The sequence below is a fragment of the Pituophis catenifer genome, unplaced genomic scaffold, assembly GCF_029215685.1.
Source record: "Pituophis catenifer annectens isolate HBS135680 unplaced genomic scaffold, rPitCat1.0.hap2 SCAF_7, whole genome shotgun sequence".
Classification (NCBI taxonomy): Eukaryota; Metazoa; Chordata; class Lepidosauria; order Squamata; family Colubridae; genus Pituophis; species Pituophis catenifer.
Window position 1 is genome coordinate 9,435,092 of NW_027256887.1, and position 14,079 is coordinate 9,449,170.

The 14,079-nt window shown below is 42.4% G+C and overlaps 1 protein-coding gene across 1 annotated transcript in view; it reads left to right on the forward strand.

Annotated features, from left to right (window-relative positions):
• Window positions 1-14,079, forward strand: part of LOC139319581 (potassium voltage-gated channel subfamily KQT member 1-like) — a 173,552-nt gene that overhangs the window by 41,129 nt on the left and 118,344 nt on the right. Inside the window, exon 12 of the mRNA XM_070947484.1 lies at window positions 3,797-3,911. Within this exon, the coding sequence (XP_070803585.1) occupies window positions 3,797-3,911 (115 nt within the window). The remainder of the gene's footprint in view (window positions 1-3,796; window positions 3,912-14,079) is intronic.

Below are 14,079 nucleotides of genomic sequence, written 5' to 3' on the forward strand. Positions count from 1 at the left end.
AGCCATCATCAGTAAGCCACACCCACATCTCATGTATCCTCCCTGTAAAGGTACAATATCTATTTTCTTACTTCTTCGTAGGATTTATGTGTGTTTTTCCTCTAGCCAGGTTTTTCCTATGTAACCAAGGTTTTTCTGCAGCCCTAGCTCAGTGGAATCACTGAGATATTGTACCTTTACAGGGAGGATACATGAGATGTGGGTGTGGCTTACTGATGATGGCTAACGAGCCAAAAATAGATCTATATAAGTCTCTCACCAGGCAGCAAGAGCTTGCTGGCTGCCAGAAAGGAGAAAGCCCAGAATTGAGTGGATGTGATTCCACTGAGCTAGGGCTGCAGAAAAACCTTGGTTATGTAGGAAAAACCTGGCTAGAGGAAAAACATATATATATATCCATTGATAGAATGTACACTTTTTTCTTTCCTTTCTATTCAATATTTATGTATTTATTTATTTATTTATTTATTTATTTATTTATTCATTCATTCATTCATTCATTCATTCATTCATTCATTCATTCATTCAATTTATATGCCGCCTTTCTCCGAAGACTCAGGGCGGCTTACAATGCATTTAAAAAACCATTATAAAAACATTTAAAAATTAAAACATTAAAACCCATTCACACCATTCATGGCCGGATCTCCCAAGATCGCAACAGCGAGATCAACGGCCCCAGGCCTGCCGGAAAAGCCACATCTTCACCGCTTTTCGGAAGGCCAATAGGGTGGGGGTGGTCCGGACCTCAGGAGATAACTGGTTCCAGAGAGCTGGGGCAGCCACAGAGAAGGCCCTCCCCCGCGGGCCCACCAGCCAGCATTGTTTAGCTGACGGGACCTGAAGGAGACCAACTCTGTGGGATCTTAGCTACCATATAGCTGGGAGCTATGTGGTAGAAGGCGGTCTCAAAGATAACCTGGCCCTGAGCCATGTAGGGCTTTAAAGGTAATAAGCAACACCTTGAATTGTGCCCAGAGACCAATAGGGAGCCAGTGCAGCTCACAGAGAATTGGTGTAATGTGGGTGTATCTAAGTGCACCCACAATAGCTCACGCGGCTGCGTTCTGGACCAGCTGTAGTCTCCAAACACTTTTCAATGGTAGCCCCATGTAGAGCGTATTACAATAATCTAACCGTGAAGTGACAAGGGCATGAGGAGAGCCTCCCGATCCAAGTAGGGTCGCAATTGGTGCACCAGCCGAACCTGTGCAAAAGTCCCCCTAGCTACAGCTGTCAGATGTTGTAAATAAATAACTTTAGTGTCATTGTACGTGTATACACAGTATACCCATACAACGAAATTCACTTAACACCCAAAGACCAGGTCCAACACGCATAACAATCCCCAAACACACTCCCACCCACCACAATTCTCCACCCCTAAACCACCCAAACATCCACACAACAGACCAAGTAGTACTGTCCAACAGCTCGCTGATGGTGGCCCTTTAGTTCATGGTTGAGTGCAATTATAGCTCTGGGATAAAAACTATTCAGAAAATATGTGGTACGAGTTTTAATTGTTCTGTATCTTCTGCCAGAAGGCAACAGTCCAAAAAGTTTGTAAGCAGAATGGGAAAAGTCTCTGAGAATGTTATGCAACTTTCTCAAACAGCGAGATTCAAAGATGTCAACCAGGGCTGGTAGCTGGAGTCCGATGATATTCTGGGCAGTTTTAATGATTCTCTGTAGAGCCTTTTTGTCCGCTACAGAGCTGCTCCCATACCATGCAAGAATGCCGTATGTCAGGACACTCTCAATGGTGCTGCGATAGTAGGACAGAAGTAGATGCTGAGATAGATTTATCTTCCTGAGCATTCTCAAGAAGTACAGCCTCTACTGTGCCTTCTTCACAAGCATGTTAGCATTCATAGTCCATGAGAGGTCCTCCGAGATATAAATGCCCAGAAATTTAAAACTACCCACCCTCTCCACCTCCTCACCATTTATGTACAATGGTAGATGTACATCCCTCTTCCTCCTGAAGTCAATTATAAATTCTTTAGTTTTTGTGGTGTTAAGTATGAGATTATTTTCATTACACCCCAATGTCAGCCCTTGTACTTCCTTCCTGTAAGCAGACTCATTGTTCATACATTAAGGCATCCAAACAATAAAATATTAAGAATCTAAATATATTGTATAAATACCATTGTACTGAAATAATATATATAATAAAATGGATAAGATGGGGCTTACATAATTATGTTTAATAATATGTTAAAAGGCTGAGGTAATTGCATATTGACATTTTATGGATATATCTTTTGTTTCTTCAAATGTCACTTATTTGATTACTATTCTGTATATTCTTTTCTGATTATATTAGCATATATTTTGATTGTATTTAAACATACCATAACTTCTGGTTGTTATATTTCACTAATTCAATTCTGTCTATCTGTCTGTCTGTCTGTCTATCATCTACCTTTATTTATCTGTCTGTCTATCTGTCTATCATCCATCATCCATCCTTCCTATCCTTTTTCCATCCGTTCATCCATCCTTCCTATCTTTTATCCATCCATCCATGTCTGTCTGTCTGTTCATCCGTCTGTCCTATCTATCTATCTATCTATCTATCTATCTATCTATCTATCTATCTATCTATCTCCAGACAGAGATATAATAAGACAGTATGCTTGATGTTTGTGGATGTATGTATGTTTTTCCATCAGACTTTCTTTATGTTTAATTGATTACTGGAGGAGGCCTTAAGTATGAAATTGTGCCACCTCATCTCTACTTCCCTGGAAGTAGATTTTATGAGTGGTTAGAGATAAGAGGTAAAAATTAGATGAAGAAAGACTATTGCTGTGTATGAATTAAATATAAAGATGGTTTAGAACTATAAATATGCACAATATATTTAACAGAATTATAAATAAGGTAATATAAAAAGAAATTTAGCCAACGCTATTCTGTTACATTATTATCATTGTTACCAATAATATATATGCTCAGTTGTGGTCATAAATCAAGGACCACCTGTATCAACAAAATGCATTTTGGTTCCTAAAGCTTCAGTTGATAAACTCTACGTTAGGAAGGAAATCCTTCCCCTACCTGTTTGTTTGAACTGATTTTCAAACAAATGCCTTCAGTCACTGAGGACTGAGATAGTGGCAGGGAAAGCAACAGAAGGGGATAACTATAGCTCAAGATTGAACTGTGGAGTCCTTGGTGCTCTCTGAGCTTGGTTGTTGCTTGCAGATGTTTCATTACCTGCCATCATCAATGTGAGGAAATATGGGGATTGCTCCAGGAGTGGGCTTCAACAAATTTAGCAAGGGGTTCTCTGCCCGGTTGATGGGTGGGCGTGGCCTAATTGGCCTCCTGCACCAAGGTGGGGGGAGAGCGTTTTTGCTCTCCCTGGGTTCCGGAAGCTTTCCTCAAGCCTCTGGGAGGGCAAAAATGACCTCCCCAGGCTCCGGAGGCCCTTTGGAGGCTGGAAACAGGCCCATTTCCAGCCTTCCCGAACTTCCAGTAGGCCCATTTTTCGCCCTCCCTGAGCCTCCACGTGTACCCTGCACTTACCTACATCCAAAACGGGCCGCCTGGGGACTCCTGGGAGGGGTAGGGTGGGCGGGGCCAGCCAGGAATGGGATTTGGGGGTTCTCTGAACTGCACAGAATCTTAGCTAGAGGTTCTCCCGAACCCCCAGCAGCCCATCCCTGGATTGCTCCCATTTATATACAGTAGCTTATTGATATAAGTAGAAAAGGACATGCTGAGGAATTTGGCCTCCCTGGCTAGATTAATGTACATTCCATTTCCCATTTTCTAAACTTAGTCAAGAAACATTTGGAAGGCAACAGTGGTGGGATGTCGAGAGCCAGCAGCTTCACTGAAGATGTGGACCTGACAGCTGAAGAGGCCCTTCTGCCTGCTGTAACAGATGTCTCACAGTAAGTCCATTTGTTATATTTTCTTCTTAGGGTAGTTTAATCGGTCTCTGTGGATGTTTTTATCTGAACGCAAAGCTGGATGGCAAGCCTCGGGAAGGGTCTGTGTGCCAAAGGCTCTTTGGCAGTCCGGAGTCCATACCAACAATTGTCCTGGTCTCGCTTTCAGACCCGATGATTTCGTGTGGAGTAAGTCGCTTAATGGGAGAGCTATCTGAGCAAACGCTGGAATAAACTGCCGATAAAAGTTCGCAAAGCCAAGGAAACTCTGTAATTGTTTCCGCGTAGTAGGTGCCTGCCATTCCAGCACCGCGCTCACTTTCCTCGGGTCCATTTCCACCCCGTCCCCTGAGATGCGATACCCTAAATAATCCAACTTCATGCACTGAAATTCGCACTTCGACAGCTTAACGAAAAGTTTTGCTCGCAGCAGTTTGGATAACACCTGTCGCACTAAACTCGTATGTTTAGATTAGGATATCGTCCAGATAGACGAGGACACCCCGATATAGGTGCTCACGCAATACCTCGTTTATTACTTGCATAAATACAGCTGGAGCACCCTGTAGGCCGAATGACATCACCAGGAATTTGTAACTACCTAATGGGCAGTTGAATGTGGTCTTCCACTCGTCGCCCAGTTTTGATCTGCGGCGGGAATTGGCTGTGGACGCTTGGTTGATAGAACACAGGACTACATTAACTCACCGAGATGGTTTTGCTTGGATGGGAGACAAGTTGTACATTCCCGGGTCACTGCGGCAGTCAGTGCTACATATATGTCACGATACGAAAACGGCTGGCCATTTTGGCTTTCTCAAAACATTACACCTAGTAAGACGCCAATTTTGGTGGCCACGCATGAGAAAATTGCTTGTGAGTAGTGAGTAGATGTCTCGGGTGGGCAACTTCTGCAAGAGGGAACATATTTGGAATTTTTGCAGCATGTTGTAGATGCATTCACAACATTGCTTGCACAGAAAGGAGAAATCTTTGGGCATTTATTAAACAGTTGCCATGTTGGTCAAAAAGCTAAAGTCTCTGAGGCAATCTCATCTCTTGGTTCATCGTCGTCTTTTAATGACCTCTTGTGGGGTAGAGTCTGGACAACTGAATGGAGCTGAGTGTTTACTGACCGGATATCCTTCTTGTCACCTGACCTGGGGCGCTCACATTGCAGCACTGGTCAAAAGGGCCCAGCAGAGATTATACTACCTGAAACTTCTCAGGAAACAACAATTGAATGGAAAACTGCTGGTGGCCTTCTACCGCTGCACCATAGAGAGTATTTTAACTTACTGCACCTGTGTCTGGTTTGCCAATTGCTAAGTGGCTGATAGGACAGCGCTCCAGAGGGTCAATGTCATTGCCCAGAGGATCATTGGTTGCCCTCTCCCCTCCTTGGAAGAGCTTTATAGCTCCCGCTACCTTAAGAAAGTTCAAAACATTCTTAAAGATCCATCTCATCCTGGGCACCCTTTTTTTTGAACTATTACCATCTGGCAGACAGTACAGGTCAATAAAAAAGGACCAATAGGTTGAAAAACAGCTTCTATCCTAGGGCAGTAACTATATTGAATTCTACTGTATAGTGCAATATTAATGCAATATCGGTTTTCAATTCAATTGTATAGAATGTGAAGGATGTGTGTTTGTGTTTGATTTTCATAATTATAATGTATGCTGGAGTTGGCATTTAATTTCGTTGTACGAGGTGCAATGACAATAAAGTAAACTAAACTCTACCTAGGATCAAACTCGCAGCCTCCTGATTGTAAGGCGAGAGCGCTGCCTCTAGGCCACCACACCACTCAACCTCAGCTCTGGATTGATGGTCCATAAATGTTCAGACGCAACAATCACATCACAAATGACCAGAGTGGATCTTGGCAATCCCTTTTGTGACATCCAGAAACATTCCTATTAATGAATACAATGGCCAAGCTCCTAGGTTTTATGGAAGGTGTTAATAGTTCTGTGTGCTTTTATGCTTTCTTCTAAATTACATTTGAAACTCAGAGTTTTAGTATCAGCTTATATGCAATATAACTTAGTCAAACAATAGTAGGCTGGAAATAGAATAGAATAGAATAGAATAGAATAGAATAGAATAGAATAGAATAGAATAGAAGAGTAGAGTAGAGTAGAGTAGAGTAGAGTAGAGTAGAGTAGAGTAGAGTAGAGTAGAGTAGAGTAGAATTTTTTATTGGCCAAGTGTGATTGGACACACAAGGAATTTGTCTTTGGTGCATACATTCTCTGTGTACATAAAAGAAAAGATACATTCGTCAAGAATCATAAGGTACAACATTTAATGATAGTCATAGGGAACAAATAAGCAATCAAATCATATTAGGAAACAGTCAATATAAATCTTAAGGATACCAGCAACAAGGTTACAGTCATGCAGTCATCAGTGGGAGGAGATGGGTGGTGGGAACGATGAGAAGATTAATAGTAGTGCAGACTTAGTAAATAGTTTGACAGTGTTGAGGGAATTATTTGTTTAGCAGAGTGATGGTGTTCAGGGAAATAACTTTGTCCTTTGTCCTTGTGTCTAGTTGTTCTGGTGTGCAGTGCTCTATAGCGTCGTTTTGAGGGTAGGAGTTGAAACAGTTTATGTCCAGGATGTGAGGGGAAACGAACTAAATCCAGAGAATCGTACTAATTTATCATGTCTTAATCTCGTGATTTCCAAAATGCCTGCTTCAAAATTAGTTGATGGTTTCCTCCAGTTCACCGTACTGATCTGTTCTGCATTTTGGTCATTCAGCTAGGATTCATTATACAATGTGAAGAACTGATGATTATTTGATAGAACTTCAGTGCTTCTGATTGTCTGGATCATGGCAATCAGCATAATTAGCAATGTTTACAATCTGATTCATAAATGATTGATAGTGGTCTTTTTCTAATCATGATCCTTAAGCCTGAAAGGGTAGCTAATCAAACTATAAATCAGAATTTTCGACTATAGGGCCAGTTCTCTAGGAACATGTATTTATTCAATGTATGTGAAGTAATAATCTTTGATTTGGATTTTAGCATTGGGGAGGATGACTTAAGTAAGCAAAAGGGAAAGTAATTCAAGGATTCAGCCCTACAGATTGGAAAATTCCTGTGTCCTAAGATATTTCAGCATCTGTTTTATCTACAAAATAATAATAATATTTTTTTTGTGTGTTTTCTGCATTGGTTGGTTTAAAAAGGCATGAAGGATGTTGCTCTGTTTTGATTGTTGGACATTAGAGGGTGCTCTATCATAATAAAACCTTTCCCTCTTCTCCTGCTGTTCACCTTTCAGCAAATGAGCCAGGACGAAATGTGTATTTTGAGCCAAGAATTTTTAGAATGAGCGAGTGAGGTTATTCTAGCAACCAGATTTAACATTTGGTTAAATCACTCACTTTGTTACAGATGCTGTTTTAATAGAACTAAACACTCCATTTGGAGTCCTTGACAGGAGCAGATGCAAATGTTAATAAACATTTCAACATTATAATTTATTTGAGGCAGGGGTGGGTTCTAAATATTTTTACTACCAGTTCTGTGGGCGTGGCTTATTTTGTGGGTGTGGCTTGGAGGTCATGTGACTAGGTGGGCGTGGCTAGCTGGTCACAGTCATTTCTGGAAGGTCCTCGCACTCACGACCAGTCCTCGCACTTATGACCTGACTCATTTGTTTGCTTTTAACACTGATCAGCTGTAGGGCGGCCCTTTGAAGCCCCGCGGCAAGAGTTTAAACAGTTTTTCTCCCTCTAGTCATCAGCTGGGACTCAGGAGGCAGCAATAGATTGGGGGTGGGATCAAATAAAAGGTAAGAATAACATGGGTGGGGGGGTGGGAGGGCGGGGGGGAGAACCAGTTCGGTGACGTCATATCGTCACCGCTACCGACTCGGCCGAACCGGACCGAACCGGGAGGAACCCACCACTGATTTGAGGCACATAATTAGTTTACTCTGAAAATCAGCCCACATTGGACAACTAGAGCATAAGGTTCATAAAGGCATCTCTTGTGTCTTTTTTTATAAATGTTTCTCGATTTTAGCAACTTTAAGAGGCTTGGATTTCAACTCCCAGAATTCCCCAGCCAGCCATGCGATCAGTTTTTGAGACCTTCTGAGAAGAAAAGTCAATGGGGAAGCCAGATTCACTTAACAACCGAGTTACTAACTTATCAACTGCAGTGATTCACTTAACAATCGAGGCAAGAAAGATCGTAAAATGGGGTCAGATTCACTTAACAAATGCCTCACTTCACAACCAAAATTTTGGGCTCAATTGTGGTCCTAAGTCAAGGACTACCTGTACTGCTATTCAGTTAGGCCTCTGTTAAAGTCCTGAATTACTTCATTGATTTCTATGGGCAGCTTTCAAGTGCCTGAAGATCTTCTTTATAACTTCAGAAGGGGGTTATTTGTGTCTCCTTCCTGCTGTAGTGTTGAGCTAGTCAATATTCATCTATCCATCTATCCATCCAGGGATGGGCTTCAAAAATTTTAGCAAGGGGTTGTTTGCACATTGACTTTAAACCAGAGATATTTTTATTACGGATTTTACCAGAAATATACAATAGAGAAATGAGATATTTAATTGTGAATGTTTTAACGGCAGCTAGAATTGTATTTGCTAAAAACTGGAAAGGAGAGAAAATACCCACGGATGACGACGTTATCAACAAAATTTTGGAGTGTGCTGAAATGAGTAAATTGACATTTGAAATTAGGGAACAAGAAGATAAACAATATTATTTGATATGGGATTTATTTTATCAATGGTTAGATAAGAAAGAACGGAAATGAAATATGAAATGGATAAGATAATAAAACATATAAAGGGTTTTTTTTTCCCCTTATGGAGGATAATTTACTGTTAAATAATTGGTAAATGAGAATAATAATGTAATAAACTGTTAAATAAGAAAATGTTGGATAGAGGATTAAGCACAAAAGATTTGTAACCGATCAATACACTTTCTGTAATTGTAATGGATGATAATTGTTTTATGTTTTAAATTTTGTTTAAAAATAAAAAAAAAATTCCAAAAAAAAAATATTAGCAAGGGGTTCTCTGCCCAGTTGCTGGGTGGGCGTGGCCATGGTGGGCATGGCCTAGTCGGCCTCCTGCACTGTGGCGGGGGGGTGTTTTTGCCCTCCCCAGGCTTCGGAGGCTTTTCTTGAGCCTCTGGGAGGGTGAAAACAGCCTCCCCAGGCTCTGGAGGCCCTCTGGAGGCTGGAAACAGGCCTTCTTGAACTTCCGGTAGGCCTGGTTTTCACCTTGCCTGAGCCTTCGTGTGCATCCTGCACTTACCTGCATCCAAGATGGGCTGTGTGTGGACTCCTGGGAGGGGTGGGCTGGGCCAGCCAGGAGTGGGATTTCGGGGTTCTCCAAACTGCACAGAATCTTAGCTAGAGGTTCTCCCGAACCCCTGTGAACCCCCAGCAGCCCCACCCCTGTATCCATCTATCCATCCATCTATCTATCTAAAAATGCAATCTATCCATCTCTGGCTCAGTGGGGCCCAAGTCCTATATCCAAGGGTCTGCATTCCAACAATCTTAGAATGAGTCAAGAGAAAACTGTCTTCTCTAAGTCAGGGAAGCCAATTTCTGAAACGGGAGGGTCTCCTCCATATTTTAAAAGTCAAGTCATTTTGAAAGGGTTGTTAAGTTCCCCATTTAGGGCTCTGAGGTCAAAGGGTCATCTTAAAGAATGCATGGTAAGCATCTGGAAATCAGCACTGGTCCTTCAGTGGATGTTAATGTTTATAGCTCTATTTTTGAATCTTTCCCAAAGTCGTCCTTGGTACCTTGGAATCCGGAGGGTGTTCAAATATCAGAATCAAATATCGCAAATAAATAAATAATCGGCATTCTTGTTTTTAGCCAAACAGGAAAAAAAAAAAAAATTAGACGAAGAGGGCTTCCTTGGAGCTATCCAAGGTCCTGTTTCTTGTTGCTTTCTGTCTTACAGTGTTTGCGGTCGCTTTTTATGACCCTTTGAGTATTAACTACCCAAAGGACAAGGTCATCTGGCTCATTTAGTAAGATATAAATCATGATAGCCAAAATATCAGTTCTGGTAACTGGAAATAAGGCCTTGAGAAAATACACCTCTTCTCAGGTTCAATTGCAAACTTAACAGAATAGAATAACAGAATAATAGAGTCGGAAGGGAGGTTTTCAGTCCAACCCCTTCTAGTCTAACTCCAAGCAGGAGGCCCTATAGCAGGGATGGCTAATCTTTTTGCCATTGTGTGTCAGGAGAAGGGAGGGGTGGGGGAGGATCGCGCGCACATGTGCCCACGTGCATGCGCACGCAAACCCTCCTCCCCCCCGCTCCTGGCACATGATGGCCTGGTAGGCCCGTTTTTCTTTCTTACCTGGTTCCAGATCCTCTCTATTTATCTGGGAAGGGCGAAAACAGCCTTTCTCACTCCCTCAGAGGCCTTCCAAAGGCCTGAAACGGCCCATTTTCCAACTCCCGGGTGGGGCAGGAAGTGACATTTTTTGCTGTCCCCAGCCTCCAGAGCCTCTCTAGGGGTCTCTAGGAGCCTCTCTAGGAGTCTCTCTAGGACCCACCCCTGGTCCTGCTGTTATTAGCTGAGATGAATGGAAGAAAAACTGGTTAAGGAGAAATCATGATGTTGTCTAGCCATGGTGGGCCATTAAAGCAGAAACCGTACCCTGAGAGAGAGTCATATTTATTATCTAGTTGTAAAAGACAACCCATTTGTGTGTTTGAGTGATAAATGAGCCGGCATAACTGAAAGCATATTGTTCCACGCTTCTTTCTTTTCACATTTAGTTTTGAATTAGCCATTTTTATCTTCTTTTCTCAATGCAAAGAAGTAGTTGGTGTTTTTTTGTTCAGAAAATGCTAAATTTGGGGGAAATACTGTCCTGTGAATGGTTGTGCAAGGAGGATAGTTGAATTTGCATGATTGATTGATTGGGTGCCATCAAGTTATGGTTGACTCTCAGCAGCCATACAAAATTGTGGAAACCTTTTGGGAAAAGTGTATTTTCTAAAACTAGCTAATAAAACCACTTTTTTTTTTGGAATAGTACCATAAAATTATATAAATGGAAAGATAATTTAATCAAGAATGTAATGCAGTAACTTTTAGGAAGGATTTGCTATTAGAATAGCAGTTACACTATAAAGAAGAAAAGTGAAACACGTAGAAAAAATGAGATATACAAAAATTATCACCATAGAAAAAACGAGATATACAAAAATGATCACTGTGTCAGTTAATACTTAGTTGGGTAACCTTTAGCATGAATTTATTTATTTATTTATTTATTTATTTATTAGTTCGATTTATATGCCGCCCTTCTCCAGAGACTCAGGGGGCTTACAATGCGTTAAGGAATAGCCTTCATACTTTTGTATATACCTGCTTAGTAGGGCTTTTGGGCCCCCCTAAGCGGTGTTCTTTTTTATACAAAGTCACCTTATTGCCTCCACAATCCAGGTCCTCATTTTACCTACCTCAAAAGGATGGAAGGCTGAGTCAACCTTGAGCCTGGTGAGATTCGAACTTGCAGTAATTGCAGGCAGCTGATGTTACTTAACAGCATTTTAATCTGCTGCGCCACCAAGGCTCTTCTTCCCTTACAACGTCTTCCCACGGAGGGAGCCAAGTCTTTTAGTTCTGCAGCTGTTATCATGTGAAACCAAGATTGAATGATGGCTTCTATTAACTGGGTTTTATTGCTGGGTCGCTTCTGACTAGCAAGTTTCTATACTCGGCTCCATAGATTTTCAATTGGGTGAAGGTCTGGGCTATTCCCAGGCCATTCCAGCAGTGGAATAGGATTATCTTGAAGCTCCCCAAAAAAGTGGGTTTATTAGCCATCAAAAACACACTTTCCCCAAAAGGTTTCCACAATTTTAGCCACTACTGTAAATACTGTTCTGACACTCGTTTTCCAACATGCTCCATATTTAACCTTGACAGAATATTTCTGCTTCCCTTTAGAGAAGGCCACATATCTTGGATTGGTTTTTGCTGATACCTGGCTCAGCACTTCGGTGGTGTTTTTTTTCCCTCTCTCTCTCACAAAGAGCAGTGAGCCAGATCTTTCTGCATTCTGCCAGGAATGAGGCTAATCCTCTGGAGAATTGCAACAGGGGTCTTTCGTCCTGTCTGTTTCCTTTATTAAGCAACCAAATTAAAAGGACTTATGCCAAGTACAAATATGTGCAAATGTTTACTTGGCTGCCAAGCCATCACTCAATTACTTAATTAACTTGCAAATTAGTAATCCAAAGCTTTTGCCCCAAGCTGGCCTAATTTTGATGAATCCCCTCCTCCAGGATTTATGAGATTACTCCCAGGTATGTATGTAAGTAGGTTGTTTTGTGTGTGTCTCTGCCTCTCTGTGTGGGTTCATTCATTTGATTATAGAATCATCTCTGGATCGGGTGGTACACAAATGTAATAAATAAATAAAGGAATACCGGGACCAATCTTATCTCCTGGGATTTGGTCTTTATATTACAGTATTCCACTAAGCCAGAGGTGTCAAATTCAATTTCATTGAGGGCCACATCAGGGTTGTGTTTGACCTCAGGGGCCGGGCTGGGTGTGGCCAAGATGGGCGTGGCCAGCTTGACATCATTCGTTTCCGGGTCGCCTGTGGTGGCCCAAGCGCTCTGCCAGCTGAAAACAGGCTCCTGAGCTCCGTTTTTGGCTGGGACCCTCTGCCAGCAAAAACGGAGCTCGGGAAGGCTGCGCATGGCCCTCGCGAGCTCCATTTTTGGGTGGGATAGCCTCCTGTAATCAGGGGTGGGTTCTACTCACCTCCGTTACCGGTTCGCAACAGGAGCGTGCATGTAGAAGCTTCTGCACATGCACAGATTGTTCATGATGATGTCCGGGCGGGTGGGCGGAGCCTCCCGCTGGCATTACTACTGGTTCGCAAGAACCGGACCGAACCAGGAGCAACCCACCACTGCCTGTAACCCTCTGCCAGCTAAAACTGAGCTCGGGAGGGTGCACATGGCCCTCTCAAGCTTCATTTTTGGGTGGGACAGCCTCCTGTAACCCTCTGCCAGTGAAAACTGAGCTTGGGAAGGCTGTGCACGGCCTGCACGAGCTCTGTTTTTGCCTGGGATGGCCTCCTGTAACCCTCTACCAGTGAAAACAAAGCTCAGGGGTGCCGCATACAGCCCCCCCTCCCGAGTTCTGTTTTTGTGGTCCTTCACTGTTTCCAGGGCGGCCCTGCGGGCCAGATCTAAGCACCCCACAGCCCAGATCCGGCTCATGGGGCCTTGAGTGTGACACCCCTGCACTAAGCCAACTGATTCTCTTGTCTTGCTTCATCCTGAGCCTGACCATTATCTTCTCTTTGCTCTGAAAGAATTTCTCAAGATCCTTTTCCACTCAGGCAGCCACTTACTTTTTAAGTCCCTGAGTAATTTCTTCTTTTCCTTCGACCACCTTCTTACCTTCTTTGTCCGCAGAAATCTATTCATCACACACAAACCTGAGTCAAAACTTGAGGCTTCCCTACTTCAGCTTCTGCTGAATCCACATTTAGATTGTTGTGAACACCTGTGAACATCTCACTTCGGCCTTGAGGGCGGGGGGGGGGGAACTCCACAGAGTACACTATCCATTTTGTGTGTGCGTGATGTCACTGCGTTTTTGTATTTACCAGATGAGCTCACATTTTTGGATTTTCAGACTTACCGTAGCTGGCCAAGTTTCTTATCAGTGAGCTAACTGCGCATGTCCACATTCCTTCACGTTCTTCTAACTTTCTTTGTTCTCCTGCCAGGAGAGGTCCGGCTGCAGAGAGGTGGCCGGCAGGAACTTTGCCAAAATGTAATTAATTAGATTAGTGAGATGTTTTATTTTCTTTGTAACAAATAAATGAGTTTTTTTCTTAGAAGATATATCTTCGGGTTTATTTTCTTAAAGTATGCTTCAAGGGAAAAGTCTCGATCCACGTCTCTAAATCAAGGTGCGATTACCCAAAAGCAGAATGGGATTAATTAGCACCCTGATACGTGAATTGCTAATTTTGAGCATGACCATTAAGAACATTTTTTTAATGCTTCCAAAAACCCTCAATTGAGGATAGACTGCTTATTCTACACACTTTACATTCACTGTGCAGATTTTGACATTTTCATAGCTAGTGCATGTAGATGGT